We start from the raw sequence: 27,910 nt of genomic DNA, 5'->3' as shown, positions 1-27,910 counted from the left end.
ATCACGACGAGACGGAGCACTTTTGGTCTGTAAACAGTCCCGTCAAGCGCTGGACGGAGATGAAACACTCATTCGTCACGAGTCACAGCTTAACATGCACCGTCATAGGGCTTGACGTACACACGCCCCTGGTGGCCTCCCGTTAGATTGAGAGTGATTCAGTTCTGCTAGTTTTTGGCAGTAAGTGACACGACTTTGATGGTTCAACTTTTTGTTTGCCGTCAGAAAAATATCACACCATTGGAAATAGCTCTAATATGTCAAGCACTTAACTGGGACAATGAGATAATATTGTTCTGAAAGCAACCAAGATGGGGAAAATTTAGCTGAATGTGTCCTAGAGGCCCGCTTCCCTCGTTCTGACATTGATTTCCAGAGCTAAGATGCCCAAAAAAAAATCCAGAATGCTGCTTTACCTGTAACATCTGGGATACAAAGTAGGACGGCAATTGAGGCTTTCAGAGCAGGGTTATTATCGTTAACGAAAACTAAAATGAAAACGAGAAATGTTGCTTTGGCAACTAGCTGAAATTAAATAAGCTTAAGCACTAAAATAAATAAAAACTAAATGAACTAAAACTCTAAACTAGACATTTAAAACATAAACTAATAAAAATTACAAAAATAAAAAAATACTAAAACTTTAGCTAAAAATTATGGAAGCTTGTTTCTGCTATGAAATAAAAAATAAAAAGGTAATTGTGACTTCTCACAATTCTGACTTTTTTCTCAGAATTGCGAGATATGAAGTCAGAATTGCAAGATATAAAGCCAGAATTGCGAGATATGAAGTCAGAATTGCAAGATATAAAGCCAGAATTGCGAGATATGAAGTCAGAATTTCGAGTTATAAAGTCAGAATTGCGAGATATAAAGCCAGAATTTCGAGTTATAAAGTCAATTGCGAGATATAAAGTCAGAATTGTGAGATAAAAGTCAGAATTGCGAGATATAAAGTCAGAATTGCGAGATAGATAGTCAGAATTGTGAGTTATAAAGTCAGAATTGCGAGTTATAGTCAGAATTGCGAGTTATAAAGTCAGAATTGCGAGTTATAGTCAGAATTGTGAGTTATAAAGTCAGAACTGCGAGATATAAAGTCAGAATTACGAGATATAAAGTCAGAATTACGAGATATAAAGTCAGAACTGCGAGATAAATAGTCAGAATGGTGAGTTATAAAGTCAGAATTGCGAGTTATAGTCAGAATTGCGAGATAAAAAGTCAGAATTGCGAGATAAATAGTCAGAATTGTGAGTTATAAAGTCAGAATTGCGAGTTATAGTCAGAATTGTGAGTTATAGTCAGAATTGTGAGTTATAAAGTCAGAATTGCGAGTTATAGTCAGAATTGCGAGTTATAAAGTCAGAATTGCGAGTTATAGTCAGAATTGTGAGTTATAAAGTCAGAACTGCGAGATATAAAGTCAGAATTACGAGATATAAAGTCAGAACTGCGAGATATAAAGTCAGAATTGCGAGTTATAGTCAGAATTGCGAGATAAACAGTCAGAATTGTGAGTTATAAAGTCAGAACTGCGAGTTATAAAGTCAGAATTGTGAGTTATAAAGTCAGAACTGCGAGTTATAAAGTCAGAATTGTGAGTTATAAAGTCAGAACTGCGAGTTATAAAGTCAGAATTGCGAGATAAATAGTCAGAATTGGTGCAGTTGCGAGTTTTTATCATACAATTCAGACTTTAAAATCTCGCAATTCTGAGAAAAAAAGTCAAAATTGCAAGATAGTCACAATTACCTTTTTTTTTTTTTTTTTTTTTTTTTAATTTGGTGGCGGAAACAAGCTTCCATAAAAAAAAGAAAAAAAAAGAATGAAAACCGAAAATATAAAAATAAAATCGAATTCAAGATATTAAAAAAACTATAATAGTATTATCAATACCATTGACATCACAAATCGCTCTCATTTTTCAACCAATCCCCTTGAATGACCATATATAGACATTTTTCATCTAATCCAATCAATTTCCAATCAATTCCTGATGGATAAAATCTGGTCCCACCCACATTTTTTTTGTTAAATGTCCCATTTTATTTAGAAATACAAGCACCATTTCTTGATGACTTCAAAAAAAAAGCTAGATGTTTCAGGCTTAACATTGGTAATGAATCTAATAAGACGCATGCAGACAATCTGACATCAGTTTTGAGATATTTTCTTAATGTTCTTCAAGGTTGTCAAGTTCAACCCCCTCAAATAATGCTGCCTTCAAGGAAAAGAATGAGTTGAAGCCGTGAGAGAGAAATGGTGGCAGACGGAGAGTTTTAAAGGCTAGCATGACTCACGCATTTTAGCTGGTGACCTCCAGTCTGTGCCGGTGCACAGCCAACCCACAAACCCATCTGAACGTCCCCTCCGTCAATTATCTCTGGATTCAGCGCGGTTTAGCCGGGTGACATCGGGCTAATTTCACACTCGCTGCCACTCTTCTTCTGAAGACGCCGTCAGATGTCAACTGAGTGATGGCCGCCGGCGTGGCCACTAAAGCTCATTATTTGAGAAGAGATTAATTAATGAACGCTAATAGCCGTGTTGAATGCTCAATTTAATTTGAGATCAGCGGCCTGGAAGGTCGTACTCTGATCTGTGTACTACCCTGACCCAGGACAGCAGTGTAATGTGTTTATTTTTCGTCTCTCTGTGTGGTGCTGGTGTGTGCATGACTGCATCTCACAATGTGTCTCTTTGTGTTTGTTTCTAACACAAAATTAGATGCTTGTGTCAAAAGATGGGCACCCATGCAAATGTTATGTGTTAAAGAAATAGTTTAGCCAAAAATGAATGAATGAATGAATAAATAAATAAATCCATCACTTGCTCACCCTCAATTTGTTCCAAATCTTTATAACTTTCTTTTTTCTGTCGGAAACGTTCAGCAGAATGCTCTAGTCAATTTTTCCATACAATTATGATGAGTGCAGTTTCGAAAAGCACCTTAAATCACCATAAAAGCTGTCAATACAACTAGTGCACGCCACTTACTGCCATCATATGAAAGATTTGTGTGAAAAAAGACCTACATTTGTTTATTTTAGGTCTTTTTTTTTTTTTTTAAGAAATATCTAAAAACTCTTGAAACAAGTTAAATTTGCTTGAGAAGCAACACTGAGATATCAAGACTTGTTTTCATAGATTGTTTTTTGAATATTGAGTGCATTTTGTGTAACTGCACTAGTAGATTTTAACTAGTTTTTTGTATAAACAATTTAAAAATAAGTGCAAAAATCTGCCAATGCATTAAGACAAAATACGCCTATTGATAGGCGTCAATTGATATGTCAATGTTGCTTCTCAAGTAAATTTATCTGGTTTGAAGGGTTATATATATATATATATATATATATATATATATATATATATATATATATAAGCACATAACAGCACCATAAAGGCCATAATATACTCACAGCAAAGTTCTTTTTTGTTTAGGCATAAAAAGAAGTTTGAAATACGTAATCAGCGATATACTCTTAACGAACATCCCGACGCCGTCCACACTGCTGAGAGCGAGAATTTAGATGAATATGTAAACATGTGCTGTGTGCTTTCCTCTCAATAACAAAATAAACAACAAAAATGAGAAAACAGCAGTTGAGAAAGCATCTGATCATAGTAATGTGGATGTTTGCACCAGCTCTGCAATTCCACACTTTATTTATATAGCACTTTATCCAATAGATTGCTTTAAACCAAACAGCTTTACAGTATTAAGCATAAAAAAAACATCCAACCTCACGGACGTCCAACCTCAACAGACTCAACAGAGGAAATTAACCAGACAAGATTTCCATGTCAAAGAGGGCGGAGCCCCAGAATCACACCTACTTATTACACCATCGCCACGGACCAATGGTGGTTCGAATGTGTTTACCAGCCGAAGCAAACTTTTCCAGAAAGTTCACTTTGACAAGCTGTTTCGAACTCTCGAAACATACTTTGCTTTCTCCTGATTTTGTTTGAAATGACGTCACATCACGTTCTTCAATTTCCCTTGAAGTATATCAGAGCCTTAAAAGTAGTCCATACAACTTGTGCATCTAAATTATAGTCTCAAATTGATTAGTCTTTTGTACAAGTTAATTTTGCTTGAGGAGCAACACTATAAGATAAGATATCAGGACTTGTTTTCATACACTGTATATTGAATAAGCTTGTATTTTGTTTTAATGCAGCGGCAGGTTGTTTTTAGTGGTGAACAAGTTAAAAATAAGTCAAAATCTGTCAGTATATTAAAGCAAAATACACGTATATTCAGTTATATTTCAGAGTTGCTTCTCAAGTAAATGTATTTTGCTTAAATGATTTCTATGTATCTTTGTACACAAAAACAAGTCAAATTTCATTGTGATGTCATTTTTTTTGCAGTGAACTGATTCCTTGAAAAGATCTGACTCAAAAGAATGATTCGTTCACAAATTCAAGTTTCTCATAAGGGAACTAGGACAAGATTTTCAGTGAATGGCCACTTCAGTTTATGTCTGTTCTTCATTCAGATCTATTGTATGACTTCAGATGACTTGAAATAGTGCTTGAGCCAAATGAGCCACTTCTGTGGTGCTTTTTTGACATTTTGCAGCTTGACAGCCTCAGTTTTCATTCTCTTTTATTATATTGAAAAAGGATATTCTTCAAAATAGTTATGCGCATTTTGAATGACACGAGGGTGAGTAAATGATGACCGTTGTCATTTTTGGGTGAACTATCCTTTTAAATGCATGAACAATATTTAACCTCCTGATGCTGTTTGTCAGCAGTGCATGTGGGAGACTCTGTCTGTCTGTTTAACCGGTGCTAATATTCAGCCTTTTTCTGACAAGAAAGTGTTTTCCTTTTGCGAGGTGACCCAGAAGCCAGACAGCTTTATTTTTTACCCTGGTGTTCTCTCCTTTCCTTTGCTCTAGATAGCAGCGCTATCTCTAGACGTCGTCGCTCTACCGTAGCGTCGGAATATAGGCCAACCCTATGGGACAATTCCTCTCCGATCCGGCTCCCAATTCAGCATCCGTGTGTCATGGGATTTCATGGGTTTATGGCCATATTTATTGTGTTTTCTCTCCACTTTCGTTAAATAAGGCTGTGGTCTGGCGTGGCGTTCGGTTTGCAGCCTTGATTTTTCTGCTGTTCGGTTTGCTTTTGCCCTTCAGCTTGACTAGGTCATAAACTGTGGATGCGGTATGTCAGACCCGGAGCTGGCAGGCCATTTAAGGTTGTCAATTGTGTGGGAGTAGATCAGCGGAGACGTGGAGTGAGTAATTGCTTTGATGCATGGGGCCTGTCTCCTCTATTTTTCCCTTTCCTCTCTGTCTGTCTCAATGCTGAAGTGCTCTGGCTTATTAAAACAGCAGTTTAGAGCCTAAACTCCTTAAGAGTTTCGCAGAAAAAGCTCAAGAACTTTCCTCAGTCTACACAGCAATCGCTCTACATTCACCGAGTTTTTCTGGTTATTATACACCTGATGTCAGGTGTGTGCTGTCAATTACCACAGGCAGTCTTCATTAGTGGGTTAAAATGAATTGGTAAAGACTTTTGCAATGGTATGGTTCTAATGGATGGCTTATATGCATTTGAAAAATATTAAACCTATTAAACCATTCAAGCACGATAAGACGCAAAAAAAACTTAAATCTGTACGCATGCGCACAGAAAGCTACTTCAGACAGCAGTTCTCTTTCGCGCTTGAATGGACAAAAACACACACAATTATGCCAAAATGCCTTCTTTGTCGAGTATTCTTTTAAGCAAAGTCTTAAAGAGCTGAGGACATCAGATGTGTCAGATCCACGTCATGTGCGCAGATCTTAAAGTAACAGCAGCCTAATAATCCTGCGGCTGTGATGTCTGTCATTATTAATCATTGCTAATCAAAGACCAAAAGACAAAGAGAAAATCACTCACTGCTCTTAATTAAATAATTTTTGTAGCTTTAATAAGGATTAATCTATATTTAATTTTTAATTTTTGCAGTGAAGACTGTAAAGTGTTTGATAACTTTGCATTTCTGTATATTTCCTACCCGTTAGATCAGATATTTAAAATATACTATCTTTGTTGTTTCTACATTAATTTGGAGATTAAATGTGAAATTATTACAATATAAAATATATTAAAAACTTTAATGTTAGGTGTGATTAATCGCGTTTAGTTACAGGAAAAAAATGTGTGATTAATTAGTTACGGTGTTTTAATATTATTATTATTTAAGCGGATTCAGTCATAGTCTCATTACCGTAATGCGCAAAAAAAAAAAAAAAAAAAGTATCAATCATTATTTTATTTTATTTTATTTTATTTTATTTTATTCAAAGATATATATCTTTTTGAATCAGGAAACTTCAGATTCTCCGAAGCTGAATTAAATTTCATATTTGAAATCACCCTAGAAATCTGACTACACTCAAATCATGACACAAATATGCATCTAAGCTTCTAAAGGCAGCTGCAGTGATGCAATGATTTGACCAGTTGGCGAATGGCTCTTTTATTAAGAAGGCAGGACTTATTCTGCCATATATTTTATATAGAGTTGATGGTGCATTTCTCTTTTGCTTCCGTTGTGAGTTATTTTCTGTAAAAGCATTAGAATACATAATTGTCTGTGGTAATTGACAGCATGCAGTAGATACAGTAAACAACCCAGAAAATTCCTACAGGTCTGAATGAAGTGCAAAGAAGATTAATTTGTGATGTTCCTCCTCTTTTCTTCCCCTGCATCTCTCTCTCTCCTTCTTTCCACTTCTCCTCATCCAGACCAGCGACCAAAGCACCAGCGGCCGAGAAAAAAGAACGTCCAACCAGCACCATGAGCGAAGCGTCGAACTACACAGGCGGCTCAGACTACACCACACATCCCAGCAGTCCCACAACCAGAGTGAGTCACTGACCTTGGCCTAGTTCCAGCGTGACAGATTGGACTGTCCCATCATGCATCAATAGCATCTTGCACAATTATTGTCCTCATTACTGGACATTTGCTTCATTGTCTATGCTTGAGTTGATATAGAGTATCATAAAAATGTAATAACGGGTTAGGATGGGCAACTAGTTTGCAGCTAATTTAGGTCAACTAGGTCAAGCGAGCATTGCAGGTTTTTTTAAGTGCATTCAGTAAATTTTATTCACATCATCTGTTTCCATCCTGCATTTTTAATGCATAATAATATATGGATGGAAACTCGGCCTCTGAAAGGTGGCTAAACCTCATTATTCAAGTCTTTCAAAAAACTAGTCAACTAGACACCCACCATATCTCTGAACTCTTTATAACATAAAAACAACATAAACAATTAATGAATGGCTGTGGCTCGGAGTATTTATCTAATAAATAAATGAATATGCATACAGTACATGCATACAAATAGATAAACACATGCATTCACAAGGCTGATTATGGTAGTTTTTTGTCAGGAAGGATTATGGTAAGATTATGGTAAGATTATGAAATGAGTCTCTTTATTGATGATTTATTATCACTGGAGGGGTCAGTGGGCCTGAACAATCGATCCAGAGATCAGTGACTTGCTGGTCTGTATGATTGTATCTCATTAGAGTGAGATGAATGACAGATAAACTTTGCCCGTGTATTTTGGCTTCTGTTAAGCAGCTTTTTAACTATCTGAGGGTTCGTAAGTGCCGTTGGTTCATAATGCATGCCTTGCATGTGTTTTCTGAGTTGCACTAAACGACTTCACTTGTAAGTTGTAATTATTTACAACTGGATTGCTGAATAATGTATACGGGCAAGCTTGAGCCCTCGGAATTGTCATTTCTCAGAATAATCTCCTCTTGCGCTGTTTGCAGCCATCCAGGTCTTCAAAGAAAGTCCACAACTTTGGGAAGAGGTCCAACTCTATCAAGAGGAACCCCAATGCTCCGGTGGTGAAAAACGGATGGCTTTACAAACAGGTGTGTGACTCCAGCACTCTTAAAAAACATTAATACTTCTTACATTTTATATATATATATATATATATATAATACAGCATCACAATTTATTTTTCCTTTATCACATTATTTTCATGACATTTATGCACATTCGGTCATAGTCTCATTACCGTAATGCAAAAAAATTATACATATAATATATTAATCATCCCATTTTATTTTTTATTCTATTTTATTTATTTTTTTAAATTGTATTTTTAAAATTATATTTTATTATTTATTAAATTTAATTATATTTATGTATTAATATAATTTTGTTTTGCATTACGGTAATGAGATGCTTTTCCATGGTACTCTAATGTACTTCAACAGGAAAAAATTGTTTTTGCATTTTAACATTATTTTCATGACATTTAAGCACGTTCTTAGTTTCATTACCGTAATGCAAAAAAAAAAAAAAAAATGTATCAATCATTTTATTTTATTTTTTCATTTTATTTTATTTTTTTATTTAATAAATATAATTATATTTATATATTAATATAATTTAGTTTTGCATTACGGTAATGATATGCACTTCCATGATACTCTAATGTACTTCAACAGAAAAAAATATATGGCGTCATGAAAATTACAAGGTATTTTTGCATTCTAACATTATTTTCATGACATAGTCTCATTACTGTTTTGCGAAAAAAAAAAAAAAAGTATCAGTCAAAAATATAATTTATTAAAAGTAGTTATATTTATACATAAGTATAATTTTGTTTTGCATTATGGTAATGATATGCATTACCATGGTACTCTAATGTGCTTAAGAAAAGTAATTATTCCATCCACAGTACGTCCAACAAGTGCATGCTGAGATGAAAGTTATCAGTTGAACTGTTTTGATGGTTATTTTGTTGCTGATGGTCATGTTTTCTGAGTTTTGACTGCACTTAAAAGCTTATCCATCACAAGTTTCAGTCAGCGCTTCATCTGCCTGTGTTTTTATGCAGTACATGCACGACTCCACAAGCACATTTGTGCTTTTGCATCATATTTTTCAAAAACTCTTCTCATAAAAGGCAGAGTGAAATAAACACACAAAGCTTTACGGCCGTGTCAGTAACTTCATGTCGTCTTTGTGTGTGTGATCGCTGCGCCAGCGTTCCTTTGAAAGCAGTGTGTTTCCACGAAAAACACGACTTCAGAGGTGGTCTCTTCCCTTCCCCAAACACCCTCCATCAAAGCTGCTCCCGCAGCACAAGCAAAATCTTCAGGCTTTGTTGTCGAAATTAAAATTTACATGCTTACACGGTGCAAACATTAACACAACAAACAGTAAAACACGAGGGAGGAATATGAATATGATTCATGCCTCAAATAAAACAAGTCGCCTTAAAAAAGAGATGAGTTTCCGCTCTGGAGAACTGCAGCAGTTTAACTCAACAAAATGAGAGCAAAGAGGAGATATTTGGTGCTGTCTGAGGAAAATAAGCATGCATTGGAATGGGCGGGGCTCTCCATGGTGCACTGTGATTGGTTGGCTGCTTTGATTGACGGTTGTTGTGTTGCTGCTGGGCTTTTGCAGGACAGTACCGGGATGAAGATGTGGAAGAAGAGATGGTTCGTGCTGTGTGACATGTGCCTCTTCTACTACAGAGGTGAGTCGAGCGTATTTGTTTAGAAACTGATTTTTGCAGAGGAATTAATGCCCAAACGTCAGAATTGCGAGTTATAAAGTCAGAATTGCGAGTTTTAAAGTCAGAATTGTTTGATATAAAGTTAGAATTGCATTTTATAATGTTCAGTTTTGAGGAATTACGAGTTTATATCTCACAATTCTGACTTTATAACTAACAAATGCATGTTATAAAGTCATAATTGCGAGACATAAACTTACAGTTCTGAGAAAAAAGGTCAGAATTTCATGATAAAAACTCGCAATTGCAAGAAAAAAAAGTCAGAATTGCGAGATATAAAGTCGTACCACGCAATTCTGACTTTATAACTCGCAATTCTGATCTCCACAAAGGACTCAAAAGAACTGTGAACTGAATCATTAGTGAATCAAAATCTTCATGTAGAATCAGAATCATTAAATTGCGAATCATTTCCCTGTTACTGCTCACATAAAGTTGCGAAAGTTCTGGAAGAGCACATTATAGGAAGTAGTGCTGTCACAATACTGGAATATAAACAAGATATAAACAATTGTCTTCAATTGTCTATAAACAATCTTATAAAGTCAGAAATGCAAGATATAAACTTGCAATTGTGTGATATAAAGTCAGAATTGCGTGTTTATATCTCGCAATATCAGTTTTTTTGAGTCCTTTTGTGGTTCAGTGATTTAAGTGTATAGTCAAATATTCTTTTTAATAAGCTCTCTTATACAGCGAGGATGGAAGAAAGACAATACAGTTTGAGCCCAAAGGTGTCTCATTGGACGGGTTCTGCTGCATGCTGAAGTCTCCTGAGGACACGCTCTCAGATCTCCATAAATTGTGCAATTAACCAGTCCAGCAGTGCAATCAGATCGCTCTTTCATGGCCGAGCCCATGAGGGCCGCGGCTGTTTATTGGCTGACAGAGAAGACAGAGGAGTATTCGAAGCGCGCAGCAGACGTGCTCAGACTGCACAGAGCTCTCTGTCTGTTCATATCATCCGTCTTTCTGCGAGTCCGTATCGGCGGGTCAGATTAAATGTTGCTCTAGAAGACCGGTGTGGATGTCATTGATGAAGTACTGATTGGCCCTGACTGATTACTGGCCCTGTGAACAGAGGAGGGCAGGATCACTGACGCCTCCTGTCTGTGCGAGCTGGTACTGCACACACTCACGATGCTCTAGTTAACTGGTTTTGGTCTTTTGCCAAGGAAAAATCCCCATATTATGTAAAACATGTGATACCTAATCACACATAGAGTCTCTACAGATATTTTTTACTTTTATTTTCACTGATTGTGGTGAATTTCTTTCTTCTGCTGAGCACAAAAGAAGATATTTTGAAGCATGTCAGTAACCAAATAGTTTCTGGGCCCCATTGACTTCCATAGTGTTTTTTTTTTTTTTCTATACTATGGAAGTCAATGGGGACCAGCAACTGTTTGGTTACTGACATTCTTTATAATATCTTCAATTATGTTCAACAGAATAAAGATTCATAAAGATTTAGAACAATTTGAGGGTGAGTAAATAATGACAGAATGTTCATTTTTGGGTGAGTATAATCAAAAAATAAATAAATTAATTTAAATTACAACAATATAATATATATATATATATATATATATAAAAATAAATTGTGATGCTGTATTATATGTATATATATATATATATATATATATATATATATATATATATATATATATAAAAATACAGCATCACAATTTATTTTTACTTTATCACATTATTTTCATGACATTTATGCACATTCGGTCATAGTCTCATTACCGTAATGCAAAAAAATTATAAATCATCCCATTTTATTTTTTATTCTATTTTATTTATTTTTTTTAAAATTGTATTTTATTATTTATTAAATTTAATTATATGTATGTATTAATATAATTTCGTTTTGCATTACGGTAATGAGATGCTTTTCCATGGTACTCGAATGTACTTCAACAGGAAAAAATATATAACACCATGAAAATGACAAGGTGTTTTTGCATTATAACATTATTTTCATGACATTAAAGCACATTCTTAGTCTCATTACAGAATAAAGAATAAAGATTCATAAAGATTTAGAACAATTTGAGGGTGAGTACAAAATGACAGAATTTTCATTTTTGGGTGAGTTGTGTAATTCTATATCCGGCACTGAGCTTACTCTGGGCTTTGATTTATTTTTTTATTTTTTATTTATTTTATTTTTTATTTTTTTTTGGTGTGCATCAGTATGTGGTTTCCCTGAAGCTGCCACGCTGAGTCTGATCTTGACGAGAGAATTGAAAATCTCTCTGTGTTGGTTTGTGTTTGTTTGTTCATCTCGCTGCTGTCAGTGGTGTGAGCCACCGGCAGGTTTCCTTCAGCAACAACAACACGCAGGAGTTCTGAACACCGCCTCACAGATCTGAGCCGCTCACAGCGTGTGGGATGTTTCCAGAACACACTTACGGATGCAAAAACTTGCTCCATGAAACTTATAAAAGACGATGGCAACATATTGTGCTGAAGCATCATTATATTTTCCATATTTCAGGTTAGGGATTTGAACATCTACCTAAATCTAATTATGTAACAGTTAATATTAATATAGTGTATATAAATAGTGACTCTTTACGAGTGAGTTATTCATTTACTTAATTGATCCCTTTAAAAAACACTGATTCATTTCTAAACAAATTGAATTTTAGAGTCAATCATTGAATTCCTCACTCAACCGATTCAATTCGTTGTCTTTTCAGTGTCTTTTGAGTGACTCTTTGAATCATTCATTCAGCAGATTCATTCAAACACTGATTCATTCGTTGAAACACATTCATGGAGATGTGCTACAGTAGTTTTTGTTTTGACTTTGTTTGGAAATATTTTCATTGACAGAGCAAAAACAGACAAATTAGTTGGTTGTAAGTTGCTCAGTATTAACTTCGTCTATTGAACTGTTGTATAAAAGCAATATCACCCTCAATTGCTGTTGATCTGAATTTTATTCGACTTTAGGCGTGCTGTTACTTTAAAGGGGACATCGGATGAAGTTTTCACTGGTTTCTATGTAGATAACTAGCTGTTTGAATAAGATTCTGGATTGAAAACGCTTCATCTTTTGTGTGTGATGTACAATAAACTTCATAAAACTCATCAGTAAATTTTTGGCCATCATTCGAAAGGGGTTCGCTGCAACAGGCTTGTACTAATAGTGGATAAAAGATGACAACATAAATTATAACCGTAATTAAACTAAACTATAGGCCTACCTGTTTTATCTCCATGCAGCATATATTCTCTGCCTCTGTAGGCATCATTGTCTGACTCCGGTTCGAACTGAACACCGTTACTGTCAGTTTCTGACATTTTCAGTGCATGAGATTGCCCTGTTTTGTTGTTGCCGGTATGCCTGGAGCATGAGCTCTTGAAGCTCCGCCCTCTTCTTGAAAGCGGGCCGGGAGCAGCAGCTCATTTGCATTTAAAGGGGCACACACAAAAACGCTGTCTTTTTGTTCACCCTCAAAAAGTGGCAAATTTAACATGCTGTAATAAATGATCTGTGGGGTATTTTGAGCTGAATCTTCACTGACACACTCTAGGGACACCAGAGACTTATATTACATCTTGTAAAAAGGGGCATAATAGGTGACCTGACGGATGATAAAATGACGAGTTTTGCAAGTTTTATGTGACTGTTGGAGATATTAAAGGGCATAATGGTCACGATAACTCGCGCTTATAGAAGCTGGTGATGGGAACGTGCTGTTTTCGGCATTGTTATGGTAACAGTAACTGTTAACACAGCTGCCACTCTGAATTGACTCTGTCGGCAAGCAACTCGACAGATTCGTTGCAGTCTGCAATCAAAACGATATAGTTCACAGTCGAGAGCAGTCACAACCTCATTGACACGCTCGAATGCACACAACCCTGCAGTTTTCCCATCAGCCCTGCTAGACTGTCTGTTTACCAACACCCCTGCTGAAATAAACACCCAGTCATGGCTTCAGCTGCAAATTTAACAAGTGCCCTGGCCGTCGTCTAACATATGCTAATGTTCACAACGTCTCTCTCTTTGTGTCTTCAGATGAGAAAGAAGAAGGAATCTTGGGAAGTATCCTCCTGCCCAGCTTCCACATCTCCATGCTGTCCGTGGACGACCACATAAGCAGGAAATATGCCTTCAAGGTCAGAGACGTATTCAGAATCCTTCGAACATGGCCATATCATGTTAATGTGATTTGAAATAAATATATATATATATAAAGTACAGACATGAAACTCTTGACCAGACATCCTGATAAAATTGGGAAAGAGTTGCATTTTGATGGAGTTACAGTTAAAAGATATTTTGTTGTAAATTTAGCATTATTATTATTATAAATAAACATTTATTTATCGTCATTGATTTTTTTTGGCCACCATTTGACAAAGTACAGTTGATAATAATTTACAGTAACATGAACTAACAATTAAGAAATTTTTTAAAGCATTTTTAGTCTAGGTTTAATCTAGGTTATTTCTACATAAATTACATATTCAAACATTAATTAACAAAGTAGTATACAGGTTTGGGGTCTGTGAAATGTTATTTTCTATTTGAATATATATTAAAAAAAAATACAAATCTTACTGACCCCAAACTTTTGAATGGTAGTGTATTTATAAATTAACTTTAACCTAGATTAATTGACGCATTAGTTATCGGAAACGAACAACGAAATATACTTTTTACAGCATTTATTAATGTTAACAAACTGAATCATTATTGCATTTTTTAAAAACTTAATAAAAAAACTTTTTCACTTTATTCATCTTAAAAACATTAGAAAGAGAAATATTACACTTGCTTCAGGCCAGCAAAACTTTTGCTTTGCATTGGGTTTTAGCATCAACACGAGAATTAAGTTTCGACAGATTTAGACTGTCTGTCGGGTCGGGTCAGTGTATTCATCTGTGAACTTAATCGAGCCTTGAATATAAATTCCTGCCATCCTGCTCAAGGGCAAGGGTTTGGCTCTGGTAAAACGGTTATTAACTTGAGTTAGACCAGTTTTCCTGACACAAACTTTGCCAAATGGTACTTTTCGCCTGACTGTGCATTTTTGAGTCAAGTTCTGTAAGAGTTTTATTCTCAGTGGAGTCATTTGCCTATTAGTGCAGATATTTTCATGTCGACTCATTCTTTTTTCTTGTCTCACAATGGTGCGGCTTGTTCTCTCTGAGGCTTCATGAACTCGAGCATCAACATGTTTACTGGATGGAGCTTCGCTAATACGGTGAGTCTTGAGTCTGCACAATGACACATTAACATACCTCACCGCATCAATCAGGAACGCCTAAATCTGTTCATTATCTAGAGCTTAAGTGTAGGTGTGTCCCAATTTGCATACTTATGCACTATTTAAATACAGCATGAGCCGAACGAGAGTCGCAGCAGGAGTCAGATTTCATTTATCACGAGAGTGAGGAGCTGACTGACAAGATGATGGCGGAAGATTTGGTTTCAACGAGAAATGTAAAAGCGCCTATTTGTTTTTATTAAGAATAATAATGAACCCACCATTAAAGCAATCCACCCCTGAATTGGCGCTAATTTGAAAGTGAAAGTAAAATGCGCACAGCCGTACAAGCGAGCGGAGCAGAGAGAGTATTATCAGCTTTTCCAAATAAAATATAAGATGCACTCTTAAAAATAAAGTTCCAAACGTATATTTATGTATTTATTTATTTTATAATAGCCACTTTTCCACTGCCAGGCTGAACGGTTCTAAGAACTGATCAGTGATCAATTCTTAAAAGAGACATTTCTTTTTCTTAGTGTGAAGAACATTTAAAAAAAATCTAAGGACCCTTTTTCCACTATAAAGAACCTTTTGTGGGATGGAAAGATTCCAGGGATGTTAAAGGTTCTTCATAGAACCATTGATGCCAATAAAGAGCCTTTATTTTTAAGAGTGTATCTCATTGAAATGTAATTTTTGTCTGCCTTAGGAGGAAGCTGCCTATGTAGATAGAGGAATCTCACTGGGGTCTCACTAGTTCTTGTTAAGTATTCCAAAGCGCTCAACGTTTCGTTCTTTGAAGCTTCTATAAACTGTTGTGAAAGATGAGTTGGAACATCCAGACAAAAGCTGTCAGAGTGGAGCAGTCAGACACACTCCTGAGGGGCTCTGAACGATGGGGGTCTGTCAACTCAAGCCCTCCTGAAGAAGATCTGCTCTCTTCAGAAACACTCAAGCATTAGTGCATTTTGTGCCGCTGACACCGTCTAGGACACACAAGGCGGTTGTTTATTGATATTCACTCTCTGCTCTTTTTCTCCAGGTTGCTCTGTTTGTTTCTCACAACTAGGCGACGCATCCAAACATGCGCACGTATTATTTCAGCACTGACACAGCCAAAGATATGGAGTCCTGGATGAAGGTTATGACGGACGCGGCAATGGTCCACACCGAGCCAATCAGAAGGTAAGAAAACATGCTTTGGTTCGCACTGAACCAATCGGAAAGAACACGCTCGAATCCCTTGTCCTCTTCATCTGCTGTAGCGCTTCAATGACATTTACAGCTATTTGTTTGTTTGCTTGTTTTTCCATGTTAAGAATTAGTGCAAAAAGCAAAACAAAATAAGTAGTTAATATAAATAATTTAAAAGCAATGTTGTTAATCATATAAATTATTTAAAAAATAAAATCTAATGGTGTTCTTTATGATCAATAATAATGTCAAAATATTAATAAATACTTAAAAATATATATATTTTACTTAATGTTTTTTTTCCAGGTTTTTTTTTTTTTCATAAAAAGCAAAATATAATTAAGTATTTAATAAATATAATTTAAAAGCATCAAGTTTTATGCGAGAAAACTGAAATGAGTTTGATTGCGAACATTTTGCATGTCAGAAAGTCAGCATTTTTTGAGAATGACCCAAGTACAATTATTACGAAATGGCTTTGATTGATTGGTCCACATTGGGCCACAAAAATCCAAAACTGCACATTGCAACATGGTTTTGTGGACTTATTTTTTCTCTATTTATCTTGAACTATTTGTATTGTTAACTTATCTTTGTTGACCTGCCTCACTAGAAACTGAGTCACTTCAGTGTTTCGTCTTTGCTCTTAGCACTCTTTATAACAGCGCTTTTGTCATATCTTCTTGAGAAAAACTGTCAAGTTTCTAGACTAGAGCCTTTCTGTCCCGAGAGAGTCTCTCAAGCAGAGATTTTCACAGATTTCTAAGTGCAGGGGATGTTTTTGAGACTTTGTTTCATTGCAGCTTTTAGCACAATCACAGATCCTGAAGAAATCTCTCAGACTTAAACACTTGCTTTTTTGATTTTTACTAAAATTACTTTTTGGCAGCAGGATCACAGCTTTGATGAACTGTGATTTAAACACAGTTTTTATACAAACAAGGTCACTTTTATTAATGGAAACAAGCGTGTTTGGTCAAAAAGTGCATGTTTTTGTTTCATAACTTAGGGTTATAGCCACCAGACCGTTGCTTTTAACTTATTGCTCCCTAAGTATTAAACTTTAATGTAGGAAACACAGAGACTAAAGATTTTCACATGGCGAATGATAAAATAGGCAAAGAAGTGTGCTTTACAAACAATATAAGAGAGCAGAATATCATATTAATAACCCTTCAAATCATCAATCCTAGCTTAAATCATCTTAATTTGGGGCTTTTCTTGGCAAATATTGGTATTTGTGAATCACCATATGCAAATTAATTTGAATAAATTGTTTAATCAAGTGACAGATCTAGTAAAGATGTAATTGGTTATCTGTGCTCATTTATTGTGCATTTAGAGCAGTTGAATAGCTTGTTGTCTTTTTCTTTTAAAGTGCCCCTTTTATGCTATTTTAAAGGCTCCTAATTTTGTTTTGAAATCTCCTACAATAGGTTTACATGCATCCAAGATCAAAAAACACTGTAATTTTCTCATAATATACATTGCAGAATCACCTAATTTCTCACAGTTTCAGAAACAGTTTGATAAAGGATTCAGTCTCTCTAAACTCTGCCTTTCCGAGAGCTTCCTTTGCTCTGATTGATCTATTATGCTCTGATTGAGCTCTGATGACCCGTTGCCCATGAGGCAGTTCAGAATCGGTTCTTACTTTTGTCAACAAGAACTCCATTTATTTGCACTTTGATCTTTGAAAATGTATAATATTCAAAGACTTTCAAGAGAGGTAATATCCAAAGACTTTCGCTAACTTGCTTTTCCTTCTCTCTCTTTCTCTCTCTCTCTTATCTGCAGGCTTGAGAAGGTAAAGGTTGACCCACGCAGCCCTCAGGAGATGAACAACATGCTGAATCACCGAGTCCTGACCCGACCTGAGATCCAAAACAACGAGAGAAACCGCGAGACGCACCGGCAGGAGGAGAAAAAGCATAAACCCGTGGACAAGCAGCCCTGCATCCAAAAAGACAAAGAGAGCAGGGGTAGCGTGCAGAAAGATGGAGAGCGATACACCCTCCAGAGAGACACCGACAACTACGCTCTGCACAAAGAAGCTCAGAGACTCGCTCTGCAGAAGGACGGCGACCGCTACATGCTGCAGAAGGACGTGGAGAAATATGTCCTTCAGAAAGACGGTGAGAAATACTCCGTTCACAAAGAAGGAGAGAAGTACCTACTGCAGAAGGACGGGCTGAAGTACACGGTACACAAGGACGGAGATAAGTACACGCTTCAGAGAGAGGGCGAAAAATACGCACCGCCAAATGACGGCGAGAAGATCCCACAGAAAGATGCAAGGTATCCTCTCACGCTCCAGAGGGAAGGAGATAAGCATATGCAGCAGAAAGACCCGGAGAAACCCGTCCCACCCCCACGGGAGGGCGAGAAATACGGCTTCCAGAAAGAGGGTGCTGTGGAGCGGCCGCTCACCAAGATCAACAGCATCAAACTCCAGCCGGCTCAAGCGGCGGCCATCGCTGCGGCCGTCTCGTCCTCCAGACAGCTCCAGAGCGCAGCGGGATCCGCCCAGTACAAGCCGTCCCAGGTCAATGGTTCTGGAGAACGAGGAGGAGACAGAAGCCCCGGAGACATGAGCAACACGATGCCCCAGAGGACGACGGTCCCGCCACAGCCGGCAGAACCCGAGAGAACCCTGAGCAGAACCAACTCCATGCAGCAGCTGGAGCAGTGGGTCCGTACGTACCGCACACGGACCCCGGACGATGACACCAGGAGGTGAGGAAGCACACACTTTATATCAATATCAAAAATGTATTTATTTATTTTATTTTATTTAAATATTATATATACACATCACTCACACACATTACAAACTATACAAACCAAACACTTTTTACATGCTACACACATTGTAGTGTAGTTTGCACAATATACACGTCCAGTTTAAACAGCTGATTTGGTCTGTGTACAGACTTCAGAAGGATCCCAGCATCAGAAACAAGTGTATGGTTTATTTTAATGGTTGCGTCAGAGGATTATATGTTTGTTCGGAGCATATTGTTTTGTAAATGAGGCACAGTATAATGGAGAGTTCGCAAAGAAACTTTTGTTGAAAGAGATGACGCAGTCGGATCTGACAGCAGCTGCAGAAAATGATTTCATAATGCTTTTCTGAAAATGAGAGATTTATATGGATAATGTTTTCAAAACACTATGCAATGACGTTAGCCAGTCATAACAGTGGCCGTTTACTGACGAGCCTTATAGGAGCCGTCCCTTAAAAAGACAGACAGAGGGTCAGAATGAAGGTTGAAAATAATCGTTTTCCCACATATATATATATATTTTTTTTTTTTTAAATGAAAATTATCCCATGATTTACTCTCACTCAAGCCATCCTAGGTGTATATGACTATGTTCTTTCAGATGAACACAATCGGAAAAAGTTTAAACAAAAAGTTTGGCTTTCCTAGCTTTATAATGGTAGTGAATGGCGCTCATGATTTTGAAGCCCAAAAAAAGCACATCCATCCATCATAAAAGATATCCATACGACTCCAGGGGGTTAATAAATGCCTTCTGAAGTGAAGTGATGCATTTTTGTGAGAAAAATATCCATATTTATAACTTTATAAACTATAATAACTAGCTTCCAGCAGGCGGCCTACGCAAGTCTACTTGCACATGACGTAGGATGTAGAAGTAGCGTAAGTTTACGTGAGAGTAGGCGCCTCTCGCGGTTCAAACAAATAGGGCTGGGCAACAAACTTAAGCTCCACTTCAAAAATTATCGTTTTAGACTTCGTGACCAGTGTTTTGTTTTGCTCTATGCTCTGCGCTTCCGCATTCATCAATACATCATGCGTATTGTATAATAGTTTAAATATGGATATTTTCCATACAAAAACCCAGAAGGCCTTTATTAACCCCCTGGAGCCGTATGGATTACTTTTATAATTGATGGATGTGCTTTTTTGGGCTTTAAAATCAGGAGCGCCATTCACTTCTATTATAAAGCTTGAAAGAGCCAGGATATTTTTTAAAACTTCAGTTGTGTTCGTCTGAATGAAGATAGTCATATACACCTAGGATGGCTTGAGGGTGAGTTTATAATGGGATAATTTTCATTTTTGGGTGAACTATCCCTTTAACATAAGTAAACCTCAAGGAACATATTAAAATTTGAAAAATCCATGTCATGACTGATTTAAATGAGCATTTCTCAAACTGAACATTACAAACTACACAATACTTGCTTTACTAGCTGTACAACATGCACTTTACAAACTTAAAAAATACTGTGCGAGTGCATATATAGTTGTATTTTTGTACCCTCCGTCTATCTGTCAGAAACTACACAAACACACTGGATTCATGCATCATTCTGTCTGTCTGTCTGTCGCTCTGAAGCATCAGCAGTGCCAGAGAGCAGCAGAACGCAGTGTTTTCTCTCCCACTCTCAGTCCCCTGACACATGCGGTCTACAACAAACTCCAGCGTCTGCAGGCATGAGCTCTTTATCATGACCGAACAGATATTTTTACCTCTGCCCGGTTTCAATACCTCCGCCGGCCCGGACCGAGTCGAGAGGAGGAAGCTTGTTATGTGGGAGCAGCTACTGCTGTCAGGTGCCATCCTCCGTTTAGCCGTGCAGTTGCAGAGTAGGAGGATGTGTGTTTGCTTTGCTTGTCTCGTCCTCCTCTCCTTAGATGAATAAGTCATGGAGCTTTGTGCTCAAGCACCAAGAAAATTTGTCTCAAAGTGGATCAGAGTTGCTGTCAGTGCAGGAAGAGGAGCAGGAAGGCGAGCAAGGAGGGCGAACAGCGGCGTGTGTTTGTGTTATTTAAGATGCTGATTCATGCTGATTATCAAAAGGCATTGGTGAAGCATGTCTCTGCTCTGCCTCCGTCCTCTTTAATATTTTTGCAACTTATGCACATAACGCAATGCTTGTTTAGGCTGCCGTCAGGCTCGTTTTTGACAGGTGGTCTTTGCATATGCACGTCTCATCCAATCACAAACTTTCTTTCCAAACTCTCAGCAGATTGCTGTGATCTGTTTATTTATTTTTTGATGCAGCTCACTGAATTTTAGGTTATTTAGTTTAAATATGTAAAAAATATGTAAAAAATATATTAGTTTTAAATGTTGCGTTTAGTTTTTTAAATAAATGCATGTTTTAATTAATATTTTTACATATAATATTTTAAATATTTTTTAAAAGTTTGTTTTTTTACAGTTTCGAGTTTTTTCACAAAAACTCAACTGTCTTCTTTCCTGTATGATTTCATATGAGTCTCTTCAGACATCATTGTACATGATTTATGAGCTTCTAACAGAAGTTAACAAGTTTTGACCTCCTAACAGAACTCCTTTCCACAAATTGATAATGGAAATAAAAACAGTACAAATAAAAATGAATAACACAGTTTTCTCTTAGTCTTGAGTGCAAACAATAAATGCAACCATAATCAAAGTACTCTCTTAATATATAAAGTGCAGATAGAGACCAAATTTTTCTTCAATCATGATACAGAGCTGAGAGATAGTTACAACTACACAGCCCAGCCTGAGATAGCTTTCATATTGGGATATATTTACATGCATCAGGGAGCCGCTTTCAAAATGCAGGGTATTGAAATTAGATTTGAATGCGCGTTCGCGTTTTACTTTCGCTTTCAAATTCACGATCACGCATTCTCTGTGGGGGAGCGACGGTGCTGAGAGTTCATTCTGTAAGATCAGACATTTGTCAGATGCTTTTAGGCTCTGTAGTGCAACAAAACCTCCGCCATGGTCTTGTCAGTCATCTCGTTACGTATCAGTGAACTCTGATTCCTGCTGCACTATGTATGACTCTGCAGCTTCTGTTGGATGAGCTGGATGGGATTGAAGTGACCGTTATCCAACTGAATTAAATGGTTTTTATTTCTATAAAAAAGCAAAATGATAGTGGAGGCGTAACGTAAATGTAGCAGTGGCATATTCTATCCTAACTTAACCCTCACACTCCGTCATGTCAATATTGTGAGACAGCTTTTCACCTTGACAAGAAATCTCATCACATTTTAATCTCACACCCCTAGTGATTATATATCAATTCTCCTGAAGTGCTGCGTGCTCAATTAAATAAGTTAAATGCCTGCTGTAAAACTATCTGTTGAAAATATTAGATGGTTAATGCTGTGTTAAATAAATGAGTTGGTCTTCTGCATCCAGCCAACATTGCTTGGAGCTTCTCGTGTTCAGCAAATAGAGACACGACTTTTGTGATTGTGCATTTTGGCACTTGGAGCTCTTTATTGATTTCTACTCTGTCAGTATGCGGGTGTGCAAGCCAAACTTTTTAATGGTGCCTATGAAAATGCCAAGGGAACCGAAGTCGAACTCATCAGCTCCTGGAAAGGAGTAGTGCTCGTAACTCTCCCTCAGTCTTCAGAAACTCCACTGGCACACTCTCCGTCTTTCCCATCTGTTTTCCTGCATTTCCTGTTGCTGATGCGTGTATGCTGTAATTATTTCTGAGCGATCAGCAGATGACAAGTGAAAATTAGAGACGGTTAATAATCAGCCGGAGTGAAAGGTGAAGGTTTTTGTGGAGGGAGCAGCACTGTGACGAGTGTAAGCACGACTTTTTTATCATATACTAATGAGTCAGTGTTTAAAGAGGACCTATTATGCCCTTTTTTAAAGTCTTGATGTTGTTTTTGGGCTCTACTAGAACAGTTTTTCATGCTTGAATGTTAAAAAAAAACATTATTTTCCTCATATTCTCCTCATTTCCTCATTGTTGCAGCTCCTCTCTTCCCAGTCTGTCAGAAACGCACTGTTTAGTTCCTTTCTCTATGAAGCCCCTCCTTCTGAAAAGCACAGTGTGCTCTGATTGGTTGGCTGGAGCAGTGTGTTGTGAATGGTCAAGCACTTCGAGCGTGTTTGGGAAATGTCCCGCCCTTTACCATAACCGCCAGTTTCAGCACATTACTAACTCAACCTGTCCCTGCCCCTTTATTTTGTGTATGCCTTGGGTGGGAATTATGTAAATGAGGAATATTGTGATAGAAGAAAATTCAAGACATGCTCAAACAGCAAACATGTAAAAAAGCATAATAGGACCCCTTTAATTATCCCCTGCAGCGTAACAGGAAATCATCACAAAGTCAAAGCCGGGCCTTATTAGCATGATTGTATAATAAAACTCTCTTATTCAAGTGGATTGCTCGAAGTGCTGTTGTTATGTATTTCATTGACCTTTTTGTGACGCCGCTTTCTTTGTTTTCCAGCATTACGTCCTACCAAACGTTGCCCAGGAATATGCCGAGCCACCGGGCGCAGATCGTGCCGCGCTATCCCGAGGGCTACCGCACGCTCCCGCGCAACATGCTGCGGCCGGACAGCATCTGCAGCGTCGCAGGGTCGATGTACGACCGGGCGCTGCAGCCCACCACGGCGGAGAAGCGCCGCTCCATACGGGACGACACCATGTGGCAGCTGTACGAGTGGCAGCAGAGGCAGGCTCACAGCCGGCTCGGATACGGGACACTGCCCAGCCCAAAAACCATGGGGCAGATCGCCGAGTCCATCCCCACGTCCCCTTCCCATGGATCACTGGCCGGTTACCACACCTTCTCCCCTAATCGGCCCCTAAACCCAGATTCCCGCTCTGAAGTTTCCTCGCCGGTGTTTCGTGGGGACGTGACTATTGAACGTCGCCACCGACCGCACCTCTCTAAGGTAGAGTTATATAGGGTTCCCACAGTTTGGAAAGACTGGGAAAATGTAAAATTATTATAATTTCCAAGCTATAAAAATGATGTGAATTAATAAACTCTTAAAAAAAAAATTTTAGTTTAAAAAAAAAAAAAAAAAAAAAAAATCTGTTTTGTACTATATAAAAATATATAGTATAAAAATGGATAAATTATTTTTAATGAATCTTTTTTGTACTATATATATATATATATATATATATATATATATATATTTATTATTATTATTATTATTATTTTTTATATAGAGTTAACGCTTTTATTAATAAGGATTCATTCAATTGATCAGTTTTTTTCTATTTTAAATAAATGTTATTGTTTTGAACTTTCTATTCATCAAAATGTCGGTTTTCACAAAAATGTGAAGCAGCACAACTGTTTTCAACATCGATAATAATCGATAAATGTTTCTTGAGCAGAAAATCATCATATTAGGATTTCTGAAGGATGATGTGACACTGACGACTGGAGTAATGATGCTGAAAATTCAGCTTTGATCACAGGAATAAATTATATTTTATTATATATTCACATAAATTGAAGCCTTGGTGAGCAAAAATATAAAAACTTCTTATTAAAACTTCATCTTACTGACCCCAAACTTTTTAACTGTACTCTGTATATATGTGTGTATAATATATATATATATATATATATATATATATATATATATGTATGTGAAAATGAAAAATCCAATAATCATGTCCAACTGTGTTAGTCATGGAAGTGTATTGGTCTGAAGGTGTGGGAACCCTGCATTTATATCTGTCTTTCACCCCAGAATCTTGCACAGAGACGTCTTTCAGTGATTGTATAATGACAAAATTGTCGTTTTTCTGAGCCGAGCGGGTGATTATCCGCTCACATTAAATTACAGAGTCTTTAAGTTTCTTTTAATGCTGAGGGTTTAATGCACTCTTCACCAGAACGGTTCGTTCCAATTGTCATGATTGCTGTGCTTTGCTCTTTCTCTATCAGTATTCCTACCCTGCCGAGCGCAGGCCTGTTCCTCCCGCACAGAGCATCACTGCACAGTCTCTGCAAGGCAAAACGGTACGCTTTCCCTCTTCTCCACCCACCACTTCCTCTGTGCAAAGAAAAACTATGTAACTCGCAGATCCAGAACTTTGCTTTCCTGTCAGACTCTTTGCATTTTTCAGTTGCAAGCCACTAAGGATTCGTTGAGGCTTCTCTGTCTTTGGCTTGCAAATTAGGCTGCTTTGGACAGAATATTTTAGATGCGGCGGTTAAAGCTGCTTATTTTAAATCAACAAAAATCGATTTACTTTCTTAATAAATGCTCCTAGTCGTATAGTGCATGATTCATCAGTGCACGTCGTTCCAAAGGTAAAAAATGTTTGTAATCTTTCATCAAAATATGCCTTGATCTGCTTCACCTGAAAATATGCCATGTTATGACAGGTTGCAAATGCATTTCATGTTGACTTTAGAGTTAAACGGATATTTAAATATGTTCAAATGCACTCCAATAGCCTTGTGCAGACTCATCTGTTTGGTTGTTTCAATGCAGAAGAGTTGGTTATCCATGCTTTAGGTTGAATTAAATGCCTCTGACAAAGAGAGGAGCGTGTGTGTGTGTGTGTGTGTGTGTGTGTCTATTGTGACAGCAGCATGCAAGAGAAGCGCTAATACCATAAGCTCTTCTTAAAACTATAATTATTATTCTCTTACTTGACGTTTCGAGTTTTGACAGCCTAAAGCCGCCTTTTTCCTGTTAAGCTTATGCTTTTTATTTATTCATTTTACTAACATAAAATACAATTGGCAGAAATTGCCTGTGATATGATTTCTGGGAGACGGAGCATTTTAATGAAAAAGCCTGCGGTCACTTGATGAAATATTAATAAAGCTCCTCCATATGTGTTTTACTCATCATCACTGGGTAGCTGTTGTAAAATTGACTTTAGCTATAGTCCATGAAATTAAATTTAGTACCTTAAACATTTTGATTTCGATTAACAGCCTCTTCATCTCCTTTGGAAAGTTTTTATGATCTTTGTTTTTTTTATGATATTACTACTTTAATTTGAATTATTATAATCCAAGATGATATGACAAACATAAGATAAAACAGATCCCAGGGTTATTTTCTTCAAGTATCGCTTAATTGATTGGCACAACAAGTTTCTAATGACAAATTAGTGTAAACTTGGGATTTTCTTTTCTTAAGAACAAATTTAAAGCTATTCCTGCTGGGAAAAAAATGGCTTACCTTTAAATGTATGGTTACTAACCTAGTTTATGCAACCTAGCTGGATCTGGATCTGGTTAATGTCTATCCTGAACATTATACTTTATTACAGTATATATACTATTATAGTATTTATTAATATTTTCAATTACCTTTTTTAGTAATTTTGTTGTGCTTGATTTTCCTTTCTTAACTCCTTAACTGTCACCATCCCGCTAGTGCACTTTTTTAAGCACATTTTTTTAAATCACATATTTTAGTAATCATCTTAAATTAGGTATCTTTCGAAAGCTTACAAACTCAAAATTCACCCTCTATAAACCAGACATTGCTTTACCATGGAAATGGTACTCTAAATTGTTTTTGCGGGCTCCTCCCCTAGTGGGCGGTGTCGGGTTTCATATTACAAATTCTATTTTAAGTATTTTACATATAAAACTTTTTCTGGTCTTGACAAATCATGTATCGTCAGAAAGGTTTCAAGGTTCCATATTTGGCCATTGTTTTGTGATAGAGGTGATCATTTGATAGAAATGTATAAATTTGTTACAGGAGAGTGCTTAAAAAAATTTCAGTTGAATGTGGGTGACACCTGGTGGATATTTTTGGTACAGCGCCTAAACAAAATCTCATGGGAACTTTAATTTTTGTGATGTCAACTTATGTCTGTATTCCAAAGCATTCTTGAATTATAACCATTTAGGTTTGGATAGTGCATTTTCATGTCTATACTCAAAAAGGGGGGGTGACTGTAAGCAAATTTGAACTCAATCCAGCTTTTCCTGCTGGAAAAACTAAATTGTACTTAGTTTCTAGGCAGAACCTGGTCATTCATGGTTACTAAACTGGTTTATGCAACTTAGCTGGACCTGGTAGAGCTGGTTAATCATGTTGATTAGATAGTCTATTCAGCAAACATTCAAAGAATGCAACTCAACACAAACACCCTCTGTATCAAAATCCCGGTAACCCACTTCATCACGGCCCACACTAACCGCTGCTCCTGTCGCCCGCTGCAGCCAGAGGAACTGACCCTGCTGCTCATCAAGCTGCGGCGGCAGCAGGCGGAGCTCAACAGCCTCCGTGAGCACACGCTCGCGCAGCTAATGCAGCTAAACCTCGATGCCGCCAACCCAAAGGTCAGCCTCGGTGGATCGTGCGTTGCTATCCTGTGCATCCCAGAGTAAAGGGCTTGTTAGTTTACCCTACCAAACCCCGGCCACCTCGCCCTTTTCATTTCCTAGTTTGGTGGTTTTCCCATTGCTTCCGCATGCTGTTGTGGATTGGTTGGATTGTCTAATTTACTAAAAGTTTCAATGCAAGATTTAGTGCTTTACAATAAGGTTTCATTTGTTAGCATTAGTTAACTACATTAGCTATCATGAACTAACAATGAACAATACTTCTACAGCATTTATTAACTCTTTCCCTGCCATAAATTATATATAGAAATCAATCTAAGAACGCTCCCTTTACAATCGCTGGAGCTGTCAATCAAACAGCACGAGTGTTCTGGACTCTCGCCAAAACTCCCGTTAGAATCAATGAATCTCTGCACTGTTAGTTATGATGAAAGCATTCGTTAGTATGCAGAAATCGAATTACAATGTTGAGATCACTGCTTTCATGAGCTCAACAACATGTCTGTGATCGGCTACATGTTCATCACTGCAACCTTTCATGCCACAATCTAAATATAATGCCACAGATCTAAATGTAATGTAACACTTTTCACAATTAGTACACCTTGAGAGCTGTAATAGTAAAAACGTGCTAAAAGTTTTCGAGAGAATTCCACATGTAATACTTAGCTATTTCCGTATGCAAAGATGTTAGCCAATCACAGCAGTGGGCGTTTACACTGAAGTCTCACAGCAGACATGCCTCTTAAAACAGAGCGTTCAAATCAGACTGCTAAAATCAGATAGGAAAAATGCCTTTTATTTCTAAATT

The 27,910-nt window shown here is 37.2% G+C and overlaps 2 protein-coding genes across 39 annotated transcripts in view; one reads left to right on the top strand and one right to left on the bottom strand.

The window, feature by feature from the left end:
• Nucleotides 1-27,910, bottom strand: part of sypl1 (synaptophysin-like 1) — a 454,480-nt gene that overhangs the window by 314,720 nt on the left and 111,850 nt on the right. The window lies entirely within an intron of this gene.
• Nucleotides 1-27,910, top strand: part of plekha5 (pleckstrin homology domain containing, family A member 5) — a 149,620-nt gene that overhangs the window by 101,520 nt on the left and 20,190 nt on the right. For 23 of the 38 annotated variants that reach the window (XR_007929732.1, XR_007929730.1, XM_051890661.1 and 20 more), the window contains 9 exons: nucleotides 6,766-6,886; nucleotides 7,816-7,920; nucleotides 9,476-9,548; nucleotides 13,627-13,727; nucleotides 15,894-16,009; nucleotides 17,816-18,754; nucleotides 23,260-23,710; nucleotides 24,724-24,798; nucleotides 26,977-27,096. Coding sequence is in view for 35 of the 38 variants with exons in the window: in XM_051890661.1 (XP_051746621.1) it covers nucleotides 6,766-6,886; nucleotides 7,816-7,920; nucleotides 9,476-9,548; nucleotides 13,627-13,727; nucleotides 15,894-16,009; nucleotides 17,816-18,754; nucleotides 23,260-23,710; nucleotides 24,724-24,798; nucleotides 26,977-27,096 (2,101 nt within the window). In the remaining 3 variants the exon portion in view is untranslated. Of the gene's footprint in view, nucleotides 1-6,765; nucleotides 6,887-7,815; nucleotides 7,921-9,475; nucleotides 9,549-13,626; nucleotides 13,728-15,893; nucleotides 16,010-17,815; nucleotides 18,755-23,259; nucleotides 23,711-24,723; nucleotides 24,799-26,976; nucleotides 27,097-27,910 lie in introns of those variants that run through there. The other 15 variants (XM_051890690.1, XM_051890682.1, XM_051890675.1 and 12 more) reach the window with 3 other exon arrangements.

This window comes from Ctenopharyngodon idella, chromosome 4 (genome assembly GCF_019924925.1).
Source record: "Ctenopharyngodon idella isolate HZGC_01 chromosome 4, HZGC01, whole genome shotgun sequence".
NCBI classification, from domain to species: Eukaryota; Metazoa; Chordata; class Actinopteri; order Cypriniformes; family Xenocyprididae; genus Ctenopharyngodon; species Ctenopharyngodon idella.
The sequence above is the reverse complement of the archived record's forward strand: the minus strand, read 5'-3'. Positions and strand labels throughout refer to the sequence as shown.